General features: G+C 42.2%; 1 protein-coding gene across 4 annotated transcripts; it reads right to left on the reverse strand.

The window, feature by feature from the left end:
* Nucleotides 1-154: 154 nt before the first annotated feature.
* RUBCNL (rubicon like autophagy enhancer) lies at nt 155-22377 on the reverse strand. Of its 4 annotated transcripts, none has more exons than XM_013104430.5 (16): nt 22228-22377; nt 20509-20607; nt 18180-18288; nt 15585-16262; nt 11762-11847; nt 8826-9033; nt 7908-8012; nt 6565-6607; nt 6047-6179; nt 5520-5665; nt 4936-5000; nt 3628-3866; nt 2831-2892; nt 1373-1526; nt 1162-1252; nt 155-646 (listed from the first exon to the last, which is right to left on the reverse strand). In XM_013104430.5, exons 2-16 carry the CDS (start codon nt 20566-20568, stop codon nt 534-536), a joined length of 2292 nt encoding a protein of 763 aa, XP_012959884.3. In that variant the 5' UTR covers nt 20569-20607; nt 22228-22377; the 3' UTR covers nt 155-533. The 4 variants fall into 4 exon arrangements, with proteins under 4 accessions (XP_012959884.3, XP_005024861.3, XP_027327565.2 ...); XM_005024804.6 differs by lacking the exon at nt 22228-22377 and adding an exon at nt 21128-21176; XM_027471764.3 differs by lacking the exon at nt 22228-22377 and adding an exon at nt 20777-20902.
* Between the last annotated feature and the right edge of the window lie 1295 nt (nt 22378-23672).

Here is a 23672-nt window from a genome sequence, read left to right on the forward strand (position 1 = left end):
AAGATGTAAAAGCTCATGGACCAAGATAAAGACAGGCAGATCACTTAAAAACTGCTGTCATGGGTGAAACAGACAAAGGTTTTTATATTGTAGAGCCATATGAGAAAATGACTTCATATTTTACCACTTTTTCTGTTCCAAAATCTGACACAGGTAAGGATTTCCATCACTTGTTTACTATCTTTACATTATTTGCATAATTACAGAGAAGAATCAATGTTACATGGAAAAATATAATATTAAAAATCTTACATACAAAGACAAAACATAGCAACAAAAATGCTGCTCACTGAATTAACACCCTGTCTTTCGGTCACCAGTTAAGATGAAACTCCTTTAGGGAGAGTTTTCAAGGATGATATTAAAAACCTTTTCTCTTCCCCCCCTCCTTTTTCTTTCTTCTTCCCCTAAAGGAGACGTGCATTAAGAATAGTAATGTCTAAAACAACATTATTTAATCCTTAGTCAAGCACCTGAAGATTTGTCTTCGAGCATTGTCTGACATGGGCAATCATCATCAGAGGAATCCAGTTTCACAGAGGCACCGCTGATGGAGTTTCTGAAAGCATCCTCCGAGCTGCGATCCGCAGGCACTTGGGGCAGCCTCCAGACTTGAAACATGCTTTGTGAAAGCAGGCTTTGCACTCTGTTTATAAATACAAGCAGTTTAACATTCAGGAAAAAAAAAAAAAAAAAGTATCAATAGCAATGTTCCTTTAAGAATTTCCTACCTAGTTCACCCAAGTATAAAAGTAAACAGAACAAGTGTAAGACCAGGACAACAATAACCACTGTAACAACTATGACTAACCATTTTGGTAAGATTCCCAGGATTTACAGTGAATGTAATAATTCTTCTGGTATAGCAACAGTATTATAGCACTGTCCCAGGCTCTCTTTCATGCACAGACCCCAAAAAATCAGCCTCCCCCTGCAAACATAACTACGGATCGAACAAGTTCATATTTTTGACCTCTAAATGGACTGGTGTAACACAGGCACCACAGGCTGGCTGTCAAACACACATGCTATCCATTGTTTTCAAATAAACATGCTTTCAACAAAGCAAGCTCTCAGTGTTTTCCTAAAATAGAAGTAGGAACTGTTTTACACACCAACACCCCTCAGGGAAGGAGGAAAAAAATCTGGTCTGGAACATACCTGTGCACCTTTTGCATTTGGCAATCTGAAATGCAAAGAGCAGATCGGCACTCTGACAGAATTCACAGATAAACCCCTTGGCTTGACAGAGCTATGAGAACGAAAAGAAAGTTGTTTACTTTTTAAGTTGAATCTAAGAAAATAGTATTTGCAAATGTCAGCAGGGATGCTGCTCACACTGAGGACACTAAGAGCCCTGACTGTTCCTTACCTCACAGCCATCCACGTGAGAGATGGAGGTCTTCAGAATATCTTTAAGAAGAGGCAGTAGCTGCCCTCGTTTGATCTTCACCAGGTCATCCAATGAGAAGAGATGCAGCTCCTCTGTCAGATGGCTGGGGACCTGTTCAAATTCCTTCAGTACACTGCAAAGGAAAAAAAAAAAAAAAAGAAAATCCAAATCAAGTTACAAAAGATGTCTTTCAAGCTTATTTAAAATAAGCCTCTTTCACTTCTCCAGTCACCCCGGGATCACACAAAGCAGATTCATACTAAATACTACCTCCCCTCCCAATCTTAGTTCACATTAACAAGAAAATGCAGGGTTTGGGATTTAGAATAAAATGTCTACTCCAAATGTGCATTCCTCAGGCACTGAAGTTGCCATGTGAAGTTATCCCAGCAATTCTCAAATAATGGGTAAAAGGCTCTGTTCTACCTCAGCATGTAAAATCCCATACTATATCTAATGCCAAAAAAAAAAAAAAAATATTATTTACTTTTTTTGCCAGGAGATCTTTGTTTTTGTAGTGCACAGATCACTATGAAGTGAAACTATACTTCTGCTAAGCATGTGAACACTGAAAACATGGCTATTGCTTTTAAAACTTCTCACATATGCCCAATGTAGAAGCTACAAAGGATCCAAATGCTTATTTCTGTGATAGAATCACAGGGGGTTGTGCTGAAGAGAAACATTAAAATATCTATTTAATTTTGTTGGACAACAATTACATGAAGCTTTTCTTGAAGACATTCTGTTGAAGAGATAAGAGAACCTACTTTAAAAGCTTCCTTTGCTCATGAGCGTTTTAAAAAAGTGTCAGCAATTCTGTGGTGAAGGTTTCATCACTCACATGTCTAACCGCTGTTTATGCCCATAGTCTGGGGACGTGTATGCCAAAAACCTTTAACTTGCAGCAAAAAGAAGGTCAGCTTTTTACCTTCTCATGTTCTGGTATTTATCATGTTAGGTTACTACTTTCATTTTAGTACGTGTATACAATAACTGAACTGAGCATATGCCAGATTTCTGGAAGAAATCTTTAAACTCCAAGGATCTCCTTTTTATGTGTGTTTGTTTTTTTACTAAGACAAATTGTCCCAGAGATGTAGATAAATATCTTAATATAAATAAATATCTCTGGCCTTTCAAGAGCAGGTGACAACCTGAGAGGGACAAAGAAAGGAAATATACACCTAGCAAGAATCATTCAAACTTAAACAAACACTTGTCTAATGATGTTAAGAGAAACAAAAAGCTACCACATAAAAGCTGTTCTTTACTCAACATTCACAGTGCAACAGAAGGAAGTTCTGTTACCAGAATCTTCTCTGATGATCAAAAAAGCTCACTGAAAATTGCATTCAGATGTTTCTAGAGAAGGCTCTGTAAGTACCTTATGTACGTTTTAATAAGCTATTTTTTATGCACGATCATGGCCCATACCTTTCACCAAACCTGCAGGTTTTCACGAGCTTTTTTAAATGAAAAAGCTGTTCCTGTGCCTCCTAAAAGATGAAGGAGAAATAAAACAGTAAGTCTTACTTAAATATTTGTGAGAAAATAAAAACACAAAACCACTACTTGAGTCAGCAACCCTTGTCAGTATATCAGTCACAATCTAAAAAGAAGAACTTCACACCAAATTAAGCAAATGGATTTTCTAATGTGTGACAGGTCAAGGAGTGCAAATGCTACTTTTATTTGATGATTTGCTGACAAGGGAAGCAATTCCAATGGTACAAAGTGCTCCATGTTGTCACACCAAGGTGCCAGATCCAAACACGTGTAACAAGTAACAGTCTCCTCAGACAAGCAGGCAGCTTGTAATTGTCTGCACAGCACCCTTCCTCAATCCTCAGATGAGTCAAGGGTGTTATTCCTAATGGGCCACAACACTAAGGAGTCATTCAAAACTTCTGGAGCTTTCCAACAGCCAACTGCCAAGCAGAAGTAAATATTTACTGTAGGAGCCCAGCTCCACACTGAACTGAAACTGGAAACACCTCCCAGGCGTGGGAGGAAATGAGACCTCTGGCATAGGTTGGAGACTTCTCCCTGCTTCATCTGTGAGGAGAGAGGAAGTCCCAGAAGTGTTGATGAGACAAATCGAACTGCAGAGAAGACAACTCTGCCTCTTTCCCCCCTTACACAGCAAAGGACAACCTGTCCCAAAGAGCTCTTCTCCAAAAGCCACAGAGCCACAAATATAAAAACAAACAAAAAACGACAGCCACACTTACCCTCACCCTGTCCATTTCCTTCGTTTTGGTATAGAGGGCTTTGTTGATAGTCAACACGTTGAAAATTGGTTGCTGCCATATGCTGTCTAGGAGGTGTTTGGAGAAGTTGCACACGTAGTATTTTTTGAAGTCCCACTTCATCAGTATTCGGGCAGGAATTGAAGACTGAGCGTAGCTGTGGCAACAGTCACAGAAGTATTTCCCCAGGTAGTCACAGTAGCGGAGTCTCCTGATATATTCTGCAGGTACACAGATGGCAGTGACACTGTGAATGTTTGTGGGATACACCTCCTGTCTAAATAACCTGTATCTACTGGAGTGAGTGGCAAGATTTTTCTATTTTTGATTTTTTATTTGAGGTGTGGGGTTGTTATTGTGGTAAACACATCCCTAAGGTTTGTATTTTCTGTTAGAACAGAAACTTTTCCTCATTTCTGTATCTATCAGACTGAGCTTATTATATCCATCACCATGAGGTCTTAGAGAAACCATCGTTACTTTACCCAAACACACAAACCAAACCAAACACACAAACCAGCAGCAAATACTGCTGTCGAAGGAAAGACAAGCTGATCTCGGTGTTACATTTGTATGCTATTTTTTTCCATATAAAGACATTTTTGATTTTTTTTTCACCTATCTCAGCATCTCAGGCTTGCTCAAGCCCATGCGCCATCACTGTTGATACTTTACAGGCCATTACAGATGCTGTTCTTTGTCAGCAGGCCCTTTCAAGTGGTCTCGAAAGCCATTTCAAAGATTTCTTAGGTAAGGTCTGGTTACCAGACGTGAAAATCACCATGCTTTCAAGCAGTTCTTGCAGAGTATCACAAATACAAGCAGGATTTTGTGATCAAGATTTGAGGGAAAATAATTGTTAAAACAAACCCAAAAGAACAAAACCACACATTCCATCAGCTTGCTTTTAGAGACTTTTGGAAATGAGTAAGTTGGCAGAGAGATAGAATTACTGAAAGAAACTGTTGGAAAATGTAAAAAAAAAAATAGCATTTTCCAGCCCAGAGGCTTAATTTTTATAAGCTTTTCTTGTTTTGTTGTTGACTGTTACTAATTTTAACTGTGAGAAGGACATCTATCAACTGCTGTATTCTATCTACAGTGAGAAATTTCAGGCAGTGGTAATTGGCTACACTGCCCATTTTATTGCAGGCACATCCAACAGTAAGATTTTCCTACTAGCTCAGACAGATTTCACAATTGTGGAATATCTACGTTGATGAAAATCACAGCTGATTACCAGTTATGGATAGTTTTTTTTTTTTTCTTTTTTCTTTTGATAATACTTACTGCTTTCTACTGGGGTTCCACAACCAACACAAGTAAAGTTTTGGGCAGCTATCACTGCATCTCTCCTGCAGACAGAGACAAATTGTTACGTTTCACTTAACAAAATGCAGTTTTATTGCAATTTTCCCCAAAGTCCTGCCTATTTTGTGCATTTAATATGGTTTAATGCAGAGTGAGACTAGCAGTTTCCCCAAACACTACCTTTCTTCCTCCTTTCTGAAAACCACCCTTGAAATGTGAGCACGGAAGAAGCAAGGAAAGCCTTAAAAATATACTCCAGTTAATCTCACAAAACGGAATTCTTCAGATTCCAGTAAGCACTGCCACTGTAGCACCAAACAATATGTGTATTATCACATGTAAAAGTGCGTGCACCATGTTAATCAGGACGTGCCAGCAGAGGGGAAAAAGATGCCATCTGCTTTCTAGCAAAGCTGATGACAGACACAGCAGAAGGCTGTGCCATGCAATAACAGGCCTAATCCTAGCTTTTATTAAATCACCCAGGCTCCTTCCATCAGCTTCAGCAGGTGTTACACAGCTCCCCATGCTTTACTGGCAGTGCTCAGTTCCACCAGACTTACTTGACTGAAGGGTGAATGTTAAATATAATCTGAGATCTCGGTGGGGTCCAGCCTGAAGATCCTCTTAATTTGGATATCATCTTTATTTCTTCAGCCAGACTCACACTGGACTCAAGCTCTCTCGGAATCTCTTCTTTCAGCACAGACTGTTGGGAAAAGACAAACTCATGAACAGCCAGTCAGCAGGACAAAGAATAAATGCTAGAAATTTGCTCCCTTTATACACCAGGATTTTACAGTTTGGTTTTCACCAGCACATAATCCCCACTCTGTTAAATTCCTCTGTATCAGTCCTAGGAGAAGTACACTGTTCATATCTGCACATCTCAATTGTGCTGAAAATTACTAATAAGAGAGGGTATTTTCCAAAAATTTATCTAAAATTAACTAATAATCTGTGAGTATTTGCCTGCATTTTATTTTTTAATTGCAGCTTCCCTTTTCCCCTAATAGTGAGGCAGCTGCAGCGAGACAATGATTATCTGGGGAACAGGATAAAGAGCCTGCTGTTTTCGGCTCAGACTCACTCTCTGCTTAGATGAGCTCAGGCAACCAGACAGTTGCACTGCAGATTCTGTCTGCAACCAGTGTTTTCTGAAAGCTCTGCACAACTCCTGAGCTGTTGCTTCAGCAGAATTGCTGCCTGGTTCAAAAGATGATCTGGAAGTTAAGCAAGAAAGACAGTGAAAAATAGCAGTGTGTCATCAGCAGATCCACTGCCTCTTCTGCATCCCTGAAAAGCTTTCTCCCATCCCTTCATTCCCATTCCCTTGCTTTGATACACCCAGGCCCTAGCAGAGCCACAGCCACCACCCTCCAGCAAGACTCCAGGACCAAGGGAATGCTCTGTGAAGCCAAGTACCACAAAGACATTTGCTGTTGAGCAGCATTCCTTCCCCTTCCTTGGCGAGTACCAAATTTAGCACTCCCACACCTTTCCCCGCCCCATCCAAGAGTCACCAGAAAGCTGGCCCAGCAAAAAACCTTGCACCGCTGTACTGGGTTTACATGGCAAGGGCTACTACATTAAAATACAAAGCATTACCTTTCATCTGGGGTGACAGACAGATTTTCAAGGTCTTCAAGTTCTGCAGTAAAGGAGAAAGCTTTATCGTACCATTTGAGAAACAAAGCTTCTGTTACTCAGCACAGTTTTATGTCCACCTTCTGTATTACTATGGCTGTCAGTCTCAAATGTATTTGTCTTTACAATAGCCTTGCTGGATGTGGGATATAACCTCAGCCCTGGTTGTAAAATGGGCACACGGAGCCCGATGCCCTCTGCAGAGCTGTGATATCTGGTGAGGAAAAGTATTTCCTAACAGCAAGGCATCAAATATCTCCATCAGCCTCCCTTCAAGGGCAGGGGAATCAATACAGAGAGATTGAGTGCTTGAATCCAGGCCCAGCCAGAAGGAACTGGACATGAACATTAACATGCATAATAACAGTGCTTACATCACTTTTTTTGGACGCTGAAAAATATTTGGAGACACCAATCACAAACATGCCAAATAATGCCATAAATGAGTTAGCTAACAGGTGAGATGAAGGGAATCAAAGCACACTTCTTTATTATGTTAATATGGACAAAATACGCAGACAAGGTGTTCACACTGGTAGCACCAGCTTTGGCCATGTGTATTGTTCTGAAGACAAATGCTTCCCAGTTCATCCATATCAAAATAACTCTTGATAACAAAAAATAAAGTTTTTCTGTGAGATAGCTCCCCATTCTTAGATGGGGAAAGAGGAGGTGAAAAATAAGTGGATCTCCGTAAAACTAGAAGGAAGCAATAATAATAAAATAATCTGTTAACAAGAGAAAATGAGATGGAGGTTGAACATCACCCAGGCCATTTTTAAGTGTTTGTATTTCTTCATATGTAAAAAAAAAAAACAAAAAAAAAAAAACAGAAAGCAGAGAAACTTTAGGATCCTTTGAAGAGGAGCAGAACACTGGTGACTAATATAGTGACTAATAGGACAAAGACAGTCTGCTCTGGAGCAAAGGTAGAGCTGCCTAAAAACTCATCACTCTCCAGTTAAGTTGATAACATACTGTCCTGAATTCTCCCAAAACAATGCTGCTATAGTTGTCTGAGGCTGCAGATTAAATGCGAGTTTCACACTTTGCTCACCCACATTCACAGGTTTAATCAGTAAAAGGGTTGTAGTCATTGAAGCCAGCAAAGATATTCTTTTGCAGAAAGGAAATCCTGCACCACTCTGGGGTTTCTGCATGAATTCTAATACGGAGTCATACACAGCTCTTTCCATTTTGTCATGTCATTTCTCCACCTACTAAATCAGTAAGTTTTCCAAACGACGCAACAGATTCAGCTGAACAATAAAGCTGTTTCAGGAAATAAAATGTTCAAGTCTTACCTATAACTACGTATTCATCCTCTGAGTCGCTGTGGCAGGGGAACCTGGCAGCCTCATGATGTGATGGTAGATGTGCTGAGGAGCTGACAGGCAGCAGAGCACAGCCTGTCCAGAACAGAGAAGGCACCAATAAAACTATCCAGCGTCTACAGAGTAGCTGAGATTATTATGTTCATCGCTTTTCTCCACTTCCCAAAACTTTAGCACGCAGCCTGTATTTACAGAGCAATTTTTACACATGCACACAGAGCAAATACTTGAGAACCTGTCATATAGCAAGCCTCTTGTTTTTTTAGGGAGAAGTTTCTAGAAATTGAAATAAAAGTTTTTGTACTAATAGGAGTCTCTCCTGTTCTCATGTGGGAGATTTGCATCACTCAAGACTTAAATCTACTTAAAAACCCAAGTGATGACACAAGCTTTATAATGCCAGGAGCGCTTATTATCTTGCCTCAGACTACACGTGCATGAATACTCTGGGCAATTTCACTCAAATCCACTGGGTGATCGGATTTGCAGACTGCAGAAGTATGCACAGAAGAAAAGAGCCACGCTTCAAATCCTGCAAGAGGATTTAAGCAGAGAGAAGGCAGGCACATGTTATCAAGAGTGGTGCTTGCTATGGGCCACCTCAATTTTAATATTCTTGCTTTCATGAGAATGGGGAAAAAAAATAAAAATGATAATATATAAAACACAAATGTGAATATTCAAAAGGAAGAATTTGACCCATGGGGAAAACACTGGTGGAATACAGATCCTCAGGGAACACAACTCTAAGTGTAGAGAGACTCACACCAGGTGATAGCGCATTTGGTTCTAAGCAACGTTGGTTCTAAATTCCTTTCTTATTTTCTTGAACAATAATTTACAGCAACGGCTGTCAGAAAAGGCTGCATTACACACTAAGTAACTTGCCTTCATAACCGCTGTCTGAAGAAGCAACAGAAGAATCAGACTTCTTCCCCCCGGGGTAAGAGGATAACTCTGAATCAGTGTGATAGCTGCCGTCCGATCCGCTTGTTTCATCCACACCCCAGGACTCTGCTTGTTGGCTTAGGATATTGCATTTCATCTTCTCCAGGGATGCTATAATCATATCTGCAACGAAGAAGTGCGCGTTCTCCTGGACACAAGACAGGAACACTCATTAATAAGCAGCATACTTTATATTCACTTAAGGGGAAATTAAATATATAGTTTTTCCCGGTACTTTTCCGATTCAAGAAGTGAAAATGTAAAGCTATTTTGCCTTTCATTTGCACACACACCAGAAAGAAAACCACCTCAAGAGCACTTCTGAGACAATAAGCAGAAGGCAACTGCCCAGATAATTGTCTCACCCTTGATGAAAGCATACCATTTACTTTTATCTTGTCCATCTACCAGTTGGAAAGAAATTTGATTACATCCCTAACTGATGAGTACGGATGCATTTTAGGGCTTCTAGGTGCGCTGCTTTTTTTAGTATCTAAGTATTAATCCACGTACTGTATTTAAAAGGATTGAATTTCAAGTTACAGAATCATTGTCAGTTGTGTACAAACAGTTTTGCATGCATGCTAACCTGGATGGGGCCAGGTTTAAAGCAGACTGTGGCTCTTCAGATCTGGCAGGCGATACAGAAGCCAGTGAAGTGTTTTCATGTGTTCAAGAGTTCAGGCAGGGAATATGGAGTGGGATAGCTTACCGTCAACTCAAGGCTGCATAGAAAGTTTGCCCTTAAATAAAAGCTCATCCCCTGCTTTAAATAAAAGCTTGTAATTTCAAAGCTTCACCATGGCACTTCCACACCAGAAGCTACCCTCCCCGTAGGGTTCCTCAGCAGTCTGCCTGCCTGGGTCATCCATCCTCCATGAAAAAGGAACTAAGACCACCTTCAGTGCCACTGAGACTTCCAGATAAATCTGGGGTTCCCTACCCAATGGCACTGCTGTATCCTCTCTCCAGCGGTCCAAGAGGCTCAGCCCAAAAGTGAACATGTGACGGAGGCATAGGTGCAATTGGGTGTGCGATTAAAAACTCCCGAAACACTCAGGATACCCTCCCTCCCTCCTCTCAACTGTGCATGCCTGTGCTGTCCAAAACTAGACCTCTAAAACACCACAGCTGTACTAAGGCTAGAGGTTCTGAGTGCAGAATAATACAAATTTTTCTAAAAAATGTATTATGCTCAGAAAATTGAACCGCTCCTGCCAGTATCCCCTACAACTTGTACAGGAAGTGTGAAGATATGCACCGGTGTTTAGATATAGCTGCTGTGCTCCCTAGGATTTTGCATGTGCATTCTGATTGTCCACAGCCTAATTTTTTTGTCCACATTCATCTCAACGTTAGGGAGAGCCCACGAGTCCCTGTGGGTGTTTCAAGAAACTTCTATCTTTTGTCTAAGACTGCGTGGCGTTGGTTAACCCCAAGTTAGTGGCAGAGCACAGCGTATCAGCACGTCCTGCTGATAAAAACTGTTATCAGAGTATCTGTCGCAAAATGACGGAACAAAATACAGGCACCCCTCCACTCAGCATGACTATCAGCTTTCAGCTCTGCTGGTAAGGTCTGTCACCCTAAGAAGGAGCCCAACTGGGTCGTGACACATCAACCTTCTCCTTTCTCTTCCCTCCCACTCACATCTCAGTGGAAAGTCCCCCTAGTCCATCTGGCCCACCTCCTTCCTGGCGCAGGACTACGACTCTCAGACTTTCTGACACTTCATGCACCTTAGTGGTTTTTTTTTAAATCTACTCCCTGGTCTTCTGGTGTTTGAGAGCAAATTGCTTTGGTATTGGTTCCTACATCACAGGTGGAGAAATGTCACCTCCTTTCTGAAGTGTCTTTTAGAAAAAGCAACATGAAAAAGCCAGCTCACAAGCCCTTTCTTTTTTTTTCTTCTCCCCTCTCTGCTTTAAATGCACCCTAGGAACAACGAGAGCTTCAAGTCAAATGCAGAACTTGCCACTCCAGTAAAACCCGTGCTGCACACAGTGATTACTTCTTGGGCCCAAGACATGGGACTAGATGCAAAGCAGCAGTCCAGCAAAAAAAGCTCCTCTTCCAGGCACACTTCCAAACTTTTTTAGTAATAAATCCTACTCTTCGCTATAATTAATTATAACATTAGCCTTTCTTTCCCAGCTGTTGGAAAAGATTAAGAGCCTCTTTAGCACCCAGAGATATGTGCTACAAGACTATCTTGTCATCTTTAGCTCTCTTCCAATGGGCTGCCAAGCTTAAACTACTGCAGATGTTGCAGTTTTTTGAGATTCCTTTACAGCAATCTCACAGGCTCCTCATGAGCAGAAAAACACAGAAAACAGCCCCATCTGTAAAATGACTGTAAAATCATGGATTAATCCCATTCACATGCACGTAACTGCAACAAATTGTACTGTAACTTTACTGTGACTACACTAATCTTAAAGTTTGGTCTCAAGGAATATGGGAAAACATATTTCTTGGCCCTGCTTAAGCAGGGGGGAACAGAGTAGATGACCTGCAGAGGTTCCTACCAACCTCAACCATTCTGTAGTTCTGCGAAAAAGGTGGAGTGAAAAGAAGTGTGTAATGTTCTAGAATCTTTCTATTATTTTTAAATAATAGTTATGGACTGAGAGTAAAACCAAATGAAGAAGTAGGCATTTTAGGCAGCTTGACTCACAAGGGGAAGAACAGGGAAAATACAGTAGTTGTAAAAATTAGGAAAAAAAGAGCTTGCTGATAACCAAGTCAAACAGAGAGTCGAGTGCCTACACAGATTTAGTAATAAATGACAGCAATTATTGAGAAATGTTTCCTGTCACTTGGTTTCACTACTATAAAAATGGAAAAATATTGCAATTTTTTTTTGTCATCCTCACCTTCTCCACATCTTCTGGAAGCACGAAGATGTCCTGCAGAGAACGATTCAAGGGTACAGCGCTTATGTTCAAAAGTGAAGCAGAACCTGTGGGTGTAAAAACAACTTTATTAGCTATAGTAATAACCACCAATATTTGATACATCTCTTTACATGCCCAGACCAGAGATTCCCTTAGTCACTACAGCAAAGAAGGAAGAAACTTGGCCACTCTGTTTCCGTCCTGTGAGGGAATCTCCCTCCTGTCTTCAAACGCAACCCATACCACGTGTTAAGACATGGAACTGGAGCAGATCCATTAACTGTAGGATTCCCTGCTTCCCAAACAGCAGTTTTGTTTTCCTGGCATTTCCTGCTACGTCTGTGAAACAAAATTCATCTCTTTTCCCATTAACTTTGCACTATGCAGCGCAACACAGCTGTTTTTCTGTAGACTTACGCTGCTCTTTACATATAAATTAACGCAGTCCCAACCTTCTTTGCCAAAAAATTGAGGGTGTCAGACCATGCCCTAACGTTTCGCATCCAAATCACTCGCAACCACTGTGAAATTTGCTGAGATGTGTGATGAAGATCACACATAATGCCTGTAGATGTAGATGCTAAGGAGATAGGAAAGGAAAAGACTTCTGATTTTTAACACCGGCTGGTGTTTAGTCGCTGCCTCTTCTTTGACCTTATACCAATCAATTTCTGTTTCACTGTGGCGATGCTTATAGAATAAAATATACCACATCTAAATGCTGCCATCACACGCCCTTTATAGCTGTTACAAATAACAGGGTGTAACCCAAGGCTCTTCCTAAAACAAAACTGCCACTGATGAATCGTTCCAAAGTCACATAAAGGGTAAAGAAACCCCCAAAAATGTGAGAATAATTTATGATTTTTTTTCTCCAGCCAAACAACACTGAACACCCAGGCCTAGTTTGGATTCTTTATACAGTTTTACGTAAATAAACCTCATTACACTGCCCCTAAGCATTGGTGAAATCAGGCTGAGAAGTCAGCGCTGTATTTTGATGTGAGGAGGTGAGATGAGATGGATGTAGAGATTTATAAAGAATTATTAACACCTGCATTTTATATACCATGGAGAAAAATGGGAGAGGCTGCCGATCTGATTTTTCAAAACAAATTTTAATCACTGAAGCAAAGTCACTAGCTAATTAGGTTATTTACTTACCTACTTGATGATTCACCTTACTGGGCAAGTCGTGTGTGGGGAGTACAAGTAAGTGCTAAAGACCCTACAGCTTGGTAAAAGCCTACTTTCTCAGCAGTTAAGATAACAAACATCCTCTGAATTAAAAATAAGAAGAAATAAGGAAATGGGAAAATTATCTTTTTCTTTAAAATGTAAGATGCAAGTGGTCTTACATATTATTTCAAAATCTAATGCGTTTTCTCTTTTGCTTACCTGTTTTGTTTTTTTTTTTTACAACTCACTTCCACCTTTATGCTAAAATAGTGTAAAGCCAAAAAACCACTCTGATTTAGTAATTTTAACTAAAACTTGGTTCCATTTTGCATGAAAACAAAGTCCTGCTCCACAGGACATCTGGGTGCCATACAGAAAAGCAATCAAACAAACAAACAGCGTAGGGATCTCTCCAAAACCACAGAAGATTTCCAGCACGTCGTATGCTGCTAATGCCGCTGGGTAACGTAAGTAAGGGTAAAATTCAGAGTTGAGATTTCTTCTTTTTCACGAAATGAAAAGAAAGTGGTGGGAATTGATTTCAACAAGATAAAACACAGACAAAAGAGGGCCTAGGGACAGACAAAAATCTAAAAGAATGGGGATTCTCTACAGATGACATAAGGAGATTTATTTTTTTGGCTCTGAGCTTGAGTAACAACCCAGCAAGGCTTGCAGGAGCTGCTGGAGCAAGGCAAAGTCCCTTCCCCGGGCAAGGACAAGGGTTTTCCAGCTGGTATTTCAGCAGCACAGGAGCTTGGGGCATCCAGCAACGGGATGCAGCTCTGGGCCTGACGCAGAAGATTGTGGTTGCCCTTCTCTTCCTGAGCAGCATGCCTGGAGGCTGGGGAAAGGCTGCTCAGGAGCTGCAGAAGGAAATGCCCTTGATGCTCACCAAGGTTGGAAGGCAGAACAAGCCCTGTGAAATGCCCGTGACACACCAGCCACAACAAAGCCCCCAGAAAACCCCAAATTCTGTCACAGACTCCTCATTAGCACTGATGGAGCCTCTTCCAAGGTTGCATGGGGCCACTGGAGAGTGGGCCTGAAAAGCATGAAAATGGGACAAGCCCTAACAGGAGTCTCACAGGATCAGCAGAAGTAACTACTTCTTTAAATCCCACTGAAAAAAATATATATTTACTCTGATTTAAGCCACAGGGACTGTCATTTTCCTACCTCTTGTGCATCCCTCACTTGTTCTCCTCCAAGAAAATGAGAATCTACCATCTTTGAAACAACAATCAAAAGGAACCTCAATCAGGAGATGCTCTTGTGTAATTCCTTCCTTCAAATTACACATTTTATTTCTTCTTTTTCAGTTTGCCATTTGTCTTCCCTGTCCTCATTGGAGAACATCACAAAAAGGAGAAAGAAACCTCAAAAAATCTGACTTCACAACCTTCAAACCCCCCATTCTGGACCACGCATCAGTCATTCAAACAGCTCGAAACACCAAAGAAGAGTGAAGTGCAGAATTTTTTCACTTGTACTGAACAGAAATCTCAGACTGCCACAGACAGAGCCTGCCTGCACAGTGTATAACTGGATCCCAGCTCCCTCGAGGATTATTTGTTAATAAAAAACAAGGGCACTGCTTCCTCAGTCACCTGGCCACTGTGCTCCTCTGTTCACTTTGCAGAGAACCAGGAGCGTTACTGACCCAAGAGAAGCTTGTGACACGTCCTGCTTGTGCCAGAAAACTGAGTCACACGCAACTTATTTGTTCTTACACACGCACCCTGTGGTCCCTGATGACATTTTAGAGGCTTGGCTGTTTCCCAGACGGAGTTCCCGAAAACCTGCACGACTGGCTGAGCCCAGCTCCAACCACGGGGTGTGGTTTCCATCCTGCACGGGTCAGCAAACAACCTCCCCAGCGGAAGCCAACAGCCATCATCTCCACCATCCTGCCCCAGATGACAAACTTCTTACTGGTAAAAGCTCCCACTCTTCCAGAGGGATGGGGGAATTGAGGTCTCGCCACCAGCTTCAGGCCTGAGAGCTGCTTTGAAGGAATATATGGGAAGTACCAGACCTTGGAAATGGGAGTTTTGTCTTTTTTTTTTTTCAGTGTAAAAAATGAGATCTCAGTTGCACCTATCTGGGGCTCAGCATCTAGTGAGATTAAACCATTAGATACTGGTTTAAACTGGTAACACCCTTTATAAATAATAATAAAAAGCTTCACCATGCTGCAGCAAAGGCTCCTAATATAAATGTTAGGTATTAAAAAACAGTATTCTTCTGCTGTTCCGCAGCGAGCTGCAGGAACAGGAGGAAGCCCAGCTCAGCAGATACACTTCACTACAGCCTTTAGTTGGCACCTCATCCTGGGGTGTTCCAGGCTGATCAAAGCTCAGTGATTTCTCCATTTTACCAGAGGGTGCATATTAAAGAAGCATTTGTGTCAGCAGACAGCACTGCAAGCCAGAATGCCTCCTGTTTCACTGGCTCTCCTTCATTTTGAAGCTTCCTCTTTCTTCCCTCTCCCCTACTTCGAATGACAGCATTTGTACAGTCATTAGCATTCACCATAAGCAAGGTCCATTTCAGTTTCAATTACCAACGCCTCTCCTTCTCAGCACAGAAATGGTGAAACAGAAATGGAACGTAAAGTTACCTGTTCGACTGAAAGGCTCTGACTGGGGAAACACAGGGGGAGAGCTGCTGTCACTGCTGCTGACTTCTGCAGGCTCGGAAGCTGCGGGGTACTTAAATAGAGCTGCTGGCTTACTGATGGCTGAATCTGGCAGAAGCCTTGTAAAAGTCACGTCTCGTTCGGGGGAGCTTAGGGAATTTTGGCATTCTTTTACAGGATGCACGACAGCCGACGTGACGGTGCCTCCTGTTAACGTCACTTGGGTGAAGCAGTCCCGCTTCAGAGGGGATACGTCCGAAAGGGTGAAACCATTCAGGGAAGAAGTAGCAGGGTCCCTGTCAGAGTAACGTGGCTGAAAGAAAGTATCCAGCGAAGGTCTGGAGGAATCACAGTCCGTGTTGTCCCAGCACGCCCGGTGCCTCGTAAACCTGATGTCTGTTTGCGTACAGGCAGCGCTGTGATGCGCAGAATCGCTGTCGCTGTCCTCGTTGTTATCCCCATCGCTGCTTTCTTCCCACCTTTCCATGTCACTGTCTGGCTGTTCAGCTCCCTGCATGGTGCTCTGCTCCGAAAGCAGAGAGGGTTTCAAGCCAGATCCACTTAGAACAGAGACGAGAATGTCTTTGATGGCTTCAGCGCTATCTGGGTACGATCCAAAACTTCCAGCATGTCCAATTACAGCTGGCCTTGAGTACTCGTCTGTTCAAACAAGGAAACAGAGAGGTTAGGAGACAATAATAATAATAAAAAAAAGTTAATTTAAATTTACAACATGAATAAAACACGTCGTTTTCAGCACGAGCAAGAAGAAAGGGAAGAACCGAATTCACACACCACTCCGTCCTGCCTCCTCCTTCAAGAGAGATCTTGCTTGATGCAATCAGGAAGCAATTCAGTCATTGATAAGGTTAGGTAATAAACCAGCAGTAAAGTACGCTGCTTCTAGCCAAACGCAAACAATTAGTTAATACCTTAATGGGGTCTGATTGTCAGTGTGCTCAAAAACATCCCACTTCCACAAGACTGGGCGAGGTACAGCCAAGTAACTGTTACAGCCCTGCTACTGACTGCTTGGTTGGGCTCTATTGCCAGGAAATAGAAAGACACGTTAAATAGCAAGACACATACAGAATCAAAACAAAAATAAGAAAAGAAATGCACACTTAGTAGTAAAAGGTCATGAGCTTGCATGTTTCAGCTTGGCCTGATGCCCCTGCTCATGTGGAAAGTAACCCTCAGCTCGTTATTCAGAGGAACAGCAGCATTTATGGGAACCCACAGAGAAAATCAGCTCTGTCACAGTGAGCTCATTACTATGTCTCTTGGAGGAATCAAGAATGCTGCCAGCCATGGTCCTAAGAGACCTACTGTAAAACTGAGATTCAACAGAAAATGGGAAAACTGCCTTTACTGGCAAACAGGGCAACAGAAGTGTGATGTAGGAGCATGCACTGTGATCAGTGGCTGTTCACAAATAAACTGAAGTTTTGCCTTCTACAAAAAAAGCCTCATAGGAACTGCCATCACCCAAGCAATGGACAGATTAGGCACAAAGTCTGTGTTCCTCAAGAAGAAACTATCAACCGTATCACGACAAAGCTAACAACTGTCTCCTTTGGGGAAGATAAGTCGGTTGTAAAATTCTAAGAATAGGCACAATCAAGGAGACTCATTTCCAGGGCACAGACCTATTAGTTAGGACCACAAGGAATGTTAAACACCATTGCTGAAAAAAGCAGCAGGTCTTGCAGACTGCAGACTTTGCCCAGAGGTTGCTCTCCTTGGAAATACCTCATCTGACAACAACAAACCTCTCCGTGAGTCACTCACCTGGAAGCCAGCATGCACACAAACTGCTTGTTAGATAAGAAAGTTTACTAATGCAGGGATCCAAAACAAAACAAAAACCCAATGCACTTTGGAAAAGCAAGTCTATAAAGAGCAGTCCGCATCAAGAGAAACTGAAAACGTTAACTGTTAAGAATATCATGTGCAAGATGCACTGCAAGAGTTCCTGCAAGGGCTCCTGCAATGCTGTCCTTGTAAAGCCAGGTCGAAATTATTTCATATTTTCATATATTATCATATTTTCATTTGAAATATTTTCATATTTCAAAGCCCATCCTGACAGCCTTTCCATTCCCTCTCATCCTATGTCATCTCCACCACACCAGCATCACGGAGCATCTCCAGCACAAATCATACAGCCATGCCGACCTAATCTGCTAAATACTTGTTCTACTTGTTAAGAGAAAAGAGATCAAATTTTAAAAATTTAACTCAGGCTTCTGCAATGCCGAGCCTGGGGAAAAAACAAAGAGCTGTATTTTAAGCTACTACTGGGAATAGCTTGGTTCCAATTAAAAAAAAAAAATCAGTTTCAGTTTTACAACAAATACTCATGTGAGTAATTATGGTAACGTGAAAGTTTAAGAAACTGTTAGAAACTGTTCCTTTGAAATTGTACAGTCAACTTTGATGTTGTCCCGTCAATTAGCAGGGTTGCCTCTCTAACAAGATTACAGCTACACACCAAGATAAATAGCATTTACTATCACTACAAGCACCAGTAAAGCTCCCTAGAAGAAGGAGACATCGTAGAACAAATTGACTTACCTGAGAGAACTGAAATTTGAGGTGTTGGAGCAAGACAGCTAATCCTTGCTGAGGGGTTTGAAGAAAACGCTGACTCTGTGAAAGCCACCTTTAGATTTTTGTGGTTTAACTAGGACAAGAACACATGGGCAATTTGGTTAGAAGACAGCAGTACTCTGGTAGCAATACCCTCAGTCTCACAAACATGCCATCAGGGGACACAAAAAAACACTGTGCCAAGGCCTGCTGGCACTTACTCAACCACTGCCAGCGCCTATAATTCTGGTTGTCCGACAATCTCCCAAAAATCATGCATGGTATAAAGAGCATTAGCATCTTAACTCTGTGTTTTGCATTTCACTTCAAAAGGTAAGTGACCTTCAACACCCAAGCTCATACTGTCTATAGCCCTGAGCATTTAATTACAAAATAACAAGTTCCAAAAATAATACAAAGTCTCAAAAGAGTGATTGTTTTCTCCCACCTAGCAAGGCAATGATGTTATTTTATTTTATTTTTTTAGAAGCATGTTTTCATTTTCTTGCAAGAGAAATTACCATAACTACTCAGTCACATGTGCGCCTCCTTTATCACAAGCACTGGTTGGTTTGGTTTAAAAGGCACTCCTCGTACTGAGAGTTAAATGTGTGTAAGGGATATGCAAGATAAAATGCTGAATTCAAATAACTACATATTTGTGAAAACAACAGTAATGAAGGGCGAAAGAATTCAAGGAGACGCCAATGTGTAGCTGGAAGGAAAGGCCTGTTTGGATGCATACGAGCTACGAACTGAATATATAAACGAGGCCACAATCCACAGGCTGCCTGATTTTCCAGCAGTATTGACTGTGATCAAGTGTGGTCCCATCACCTTGGCAGCCTAATTTGATATAACATTAGGATAATGGAGCTGACGTCAGCAACTTGGTTGATCCAGAACGAAGCAAGGAGTGACACAAGTAGATAATAGTTGACCTGGCATACGGCCTGCCAGTATAAGCTGACAAAAAGTTTTGAACACGTTTGAACTGACTGAGCGGGTTCGTACCAGATCAGCATTTTGCTTTGTGCGGACATGATATTTCTGATTATTTAGACCCTCTATGCCAGATTTATTTACCATATTGCCAAACCAGTGTGAGCCGAACTGGGGCAAGCAGGTTAGCACAGATCCTGACAGAGTAGGATACACCAAGATACTCCAATATAGGAGCAGGATACACCCAGGCCATCAAAGCAACAGGTCTCCTCCCTAAGCTCATAAATTCCGTCCAAGGGCTACGCATTCACCTCCTGCTGCTTCAGCATGCTGTGGATCTGCAGAATACATTACAGAAGTCAGGAAAATCGAAGGAGTTAAATGGAAAACATTGTTAAAAGGACTAGGATCGCTGTGATCCCAGAGAGAAAGGAGTGAAAAGGTGAGCTGCCCACCACCACCCCACGCTGACCTTAATGTGGTCCTGCGAGAGAGTGAGGGGACTTGGATAGCAGATCACGGAAAGCAGAAGTTTCCAAATTGAAAACCACAAAGTATTTCCCTTTTAACTGAAGAATAACGTTTTGGAACGAGAATAACATGCTGAATTTCAAGTATTTAGTGTCTGAGTGCGTCAGTGCTTGGAAAAACGCTCTGTTAGGATCTGATCGTGCTTTCCCCACCCCTTCACTAACAGAAAGAACTGCTGTGCAGACAGACTTTATACACATGAATATAATATTATGGATATTACTGGATAAAATAATTCTTACAGGAACTCATTTTAAGCAATTATTTTGATTAAAAAAAAAATAAAAGTTAACCAGCTCTACATCGTAGGATGCTTATATCATAACTATCTGACACCAGGTTAAGTGCAAGGACCTTATCAGTAGGCACAAGTATCAGAGTGCTGAGTGTCAAGATTGTATCTTAAAAAAAAACCACCAAACCTCCCATCTCTCATATCGCATCGTAAGCAATTTGTGTTCGGAGAATTTTGATCAAAGATTTCCCTTTACTTTCAGGGCGCTGCGACTTCGGCTACATCACTGATCGGGGGAAAGATCTCTCAGTATTTGATTACCAAACAACACGAAGTAATTAACGAGCACTTATAACAGACAAGAGAGGTGCATGAGGCATCCAAAAACACGTAGGCACACTCAATAAGAGCGCCTGACAGTTCCACATTTTTCACAGCAACCAGTTTTTCCCCTCCAACACCGGGAAGGCATTTCCAAAATCCAAGTCAGCTGAGAAAACGCGGTATTTACCGCAACCGCTAGCATCTAAAAGCCGTTTTTTGTGGAAAAAAAAAAAAAAAAAGCTTCTCAGCTACTGACACTGAGCCGGCCCGGAGCCTTACCTTGCCGGAGTGCCTGAAGACCCCGCTGTAGCTGGCTACAGCCACTGCATGGAGAGACATGGTGGGGAAACGCTCATCTTCCTCCTGCCGCTCTCGGACCTGCAAGCAACCGGGAAAGAATTACAGACTCCGTGCAGGCTCCGCATGCATTGTCCTCAAGCGATTTCGGCCCTGACTTCGCACCAGGACAGGGCTGGCGGGTCCCCCCTTGTCGTGCCGGGTCCCCCCTTGCCGTGCCAGGTCCCCCCCGGCCATGCCCGGTCCCCACCTGCAGCCCCAGTCCCGGCGCTGAGGCGGCCGTGAGGCCTCAGAGAGGGCGGGGAGGGACGCCCTGACGGGGCGGTGCTGCCCTTCCTCCCGCCCGCCTCCTTCTCAGCCTGGTCAGGGCTGTTTTCTGTTGAAATAAAGAAACGAGTTAATAAATTTTGGGGTGTTTTGGGGTCGATGGTGTGGGGTGCGGCCAGGCCAGCGCTGGTGGAGTGAGGCTGCAACCACGCCACAGTCAGGACTGGTCTCGGCCTAATCCCCTGCAGGAGTGAGAGTTTAGGTGAAATAAACCAGGGTAATCCCTGCTGGAGGGATTGGCATTAATAAAATGGGATTGTTCCGAAAGCCTGACCTGGCTCTTCTCTTTGTCCCGCAGAGTGAACAGCGTGCACCGGCCCTGCAAGCGGTCAGCTGCGAGTCAGCCCTTGCTGCCGCAGCACTATTTAAGGGAAAGCAAATCAAAACAAAACCAACCCAATAACAAAACAAAAGCAACCCCATAAAGATAAATCAATGAGGAGTGAATGTGGTGTGTTTGCTGAATTGGGGTGGGGGACACCACAGGCGAGGCGTGTGGACACACCTCGTACAGCCAGCTGTACTGGGGCCACACGTCCTGACAGAAATTGTCCTCCCAAATCCGTTATCCCTTAGAGTTACAAAAGGGTTGAGATATCTGCCATCTCCGAGTCAGCTGTCTTAGTGGGCTCAGAACAAGCCAACTGTGGTTCCTAGTAGCCAGTTTGGGCTAAAAATAACACTGAAGGAAAGCTGAGCTGTATTTGTGGATCTAAAAAATTGCTGATTGCCTGTAAAAATGCAAAAAAATAAGAGATGTGTGCAGGAGCTTAGGAAACTGCAAAGGATGAGGAAGTAGAAAGGACACAGAGCGCAGATTGTGCCCTTCAGGAGTATCTGGAAGCAGTATGCAAAATGCAAAACAGAGCCGCAGCTGAAAATGTGAGCCTTCAGATGTGATGGAGGAGCTGCCTGCCTTTCTCTATCAGTGTGGCATAATTCAAGCACAGATGCTGACTTGGCCAGTAAATAGCGCAGTGGATTTGGGCTGTGTAAACTTAGTTTTAGCTGCTGGCCAAGCTGCAAAAGACCAAGTTGTTTGAACTTGGTCTTTGTGTTCTCTGATCCTGTGTGTTTCAAATTCCCAAGTATAAAGCAGTATTTTCACACCACTACTTGTAAAAATATTTCTACGTTTGCAAAATCTACATATTCAGGCACGAAAGAACAGGTTGTATGGTGAAAAGGGCTATAGACTCATTCCTAGTTGTGCTAGATTTCTTACTAAGGCTTCACAAAAATCACCTAGGTAATTTGTGTTTCATCCCCATAAAGTTTTCCAAAATCTTTACATGAAAAGCGTTACATAAATGCAAAATACTAAACATGTCTGAAAGCAATGCAATGCAAGAAGAGTGTGAAAGACTTTCATACCTAGTTGTTGCTCTTCTTCTCCTTGATGCTCTCTTTATATATATACGTGTATGGTCAGGAACCCTTGTATTGTCTCATACTTCTTGCTTGAGATTTGATTAAAAGCCTCTCTACTTTTTGCAGATGTCACCAAGACAAGTATAAGACAACTGGGCAGATGCACAATCGCAGGGAAAAAGGGGAAGGAAATGCCAGCCTCTTTTTAAAGCTGGAAACTCAGCAAAAGCCAGGGTACACCAGAATGTCATCTTGTCCTAACTCCAGAACAACTTGTATTGGATTGTGAAGAGGGCAAATCAAGCTATATGGTATATGTATTAACCAAAATAAAGAGCTTGGACAAACCCTTCCAGAGTAATGTCAAAATAATAAAAGTAGGGGATAGGAAGCAGAGGTGGTGGATTCAGAACTTACACAAGTGTGCTTCTGGAGAGGAATTTTCCTACTTCCTGCAGCCTGAAACAGGGTCAAGGAAATAAACAGACTGTAGACTTCAGCATTAGCCAAAAAGTGGGATCTCAGCTACAGGAGGATACAGTGGAGGGAACTGAAAGCAAATATCCACGGTACCTCTAATACTGTTTAATTAAATAAGTTCAAGGCTTTGTTCCTGACAGGAGTTTAATACATCAAAATGTGTGAATGAAGCAGGCCTGCTTTTGAATTCTGCTGCTTGAAAAGTGTAATGTTTCTTAATTCTCAAGGAAAAAGCTACCTGGAATGGGTATAAGTTAAAAATATCTACAATATGTTTGGAAAAGGAAGTATAAAATTAATACACATGGAAACAAAATAATTACAAGGGAAGAATAACTAGTCCAAGCCAAACAAATCCAGGAAATTGATGGTCAACTGACCCTCTAAAGAATTCCAGATATGCACGCAACCGCGTTAAAATATAAAACATGTCTGAGGATGCTGGTACTTTGGCAGTGGATGACAGCTTGTGACAGTGTCCCCAGCTCCCCATCCAGCTGCTGGTAGGCTGGCCACATCACTCCTAGGTCAGCCTTAGTTTGCTGATGGATTTTATGGTACTGAAGCACATATTCATCAAAACAACGCACATCCTGCTCTCATCAAGTGGGTGTTTCTTTACAAATGTAGAGTAAATGCTCTTGCAGCCAAAGACCATAATTTCTGTGACTATACCATTTAATCATAGTAGTTTGACAGCTGTTTTGCAGGTGGAAGGGCAAGGTGAACTGAAGGTACCTTAGCCTTTCCTGTTCAAGAACTCTGACTTTCACATTACCAATATTCTGCAATTGCCATCGAACAACTAACACACATTCATATTTTAGATGAGATTAAACCCGTCTATATGCTGCTATAGTGAATGTCCTCACGATACAGAACCAAGTTTCTGTCCACACGTCTCTTTAATCGGTGGAAGTCAGAGAGCAAAGGATTAGCAGAGCTAATCTTGGAAGGAGCAGAGTTGG

This window comes from Anas platyrhynchos, chromosome 1 (assembly GCF_047663525.1).
Source record: "Anas platyrhynchos isolate ZD024472 breed Pekin duck chromosome 1, IASCAAS_PekinDuck_T2T, whole genome shotgun sequence".
Classification (NCBI taxonomy): domain Eukaryota; kingdom Metazoa; phylum Chordata; class Aves; order Anseriformes; family Anatidae; genus Anas; species Anas platyrhynchos.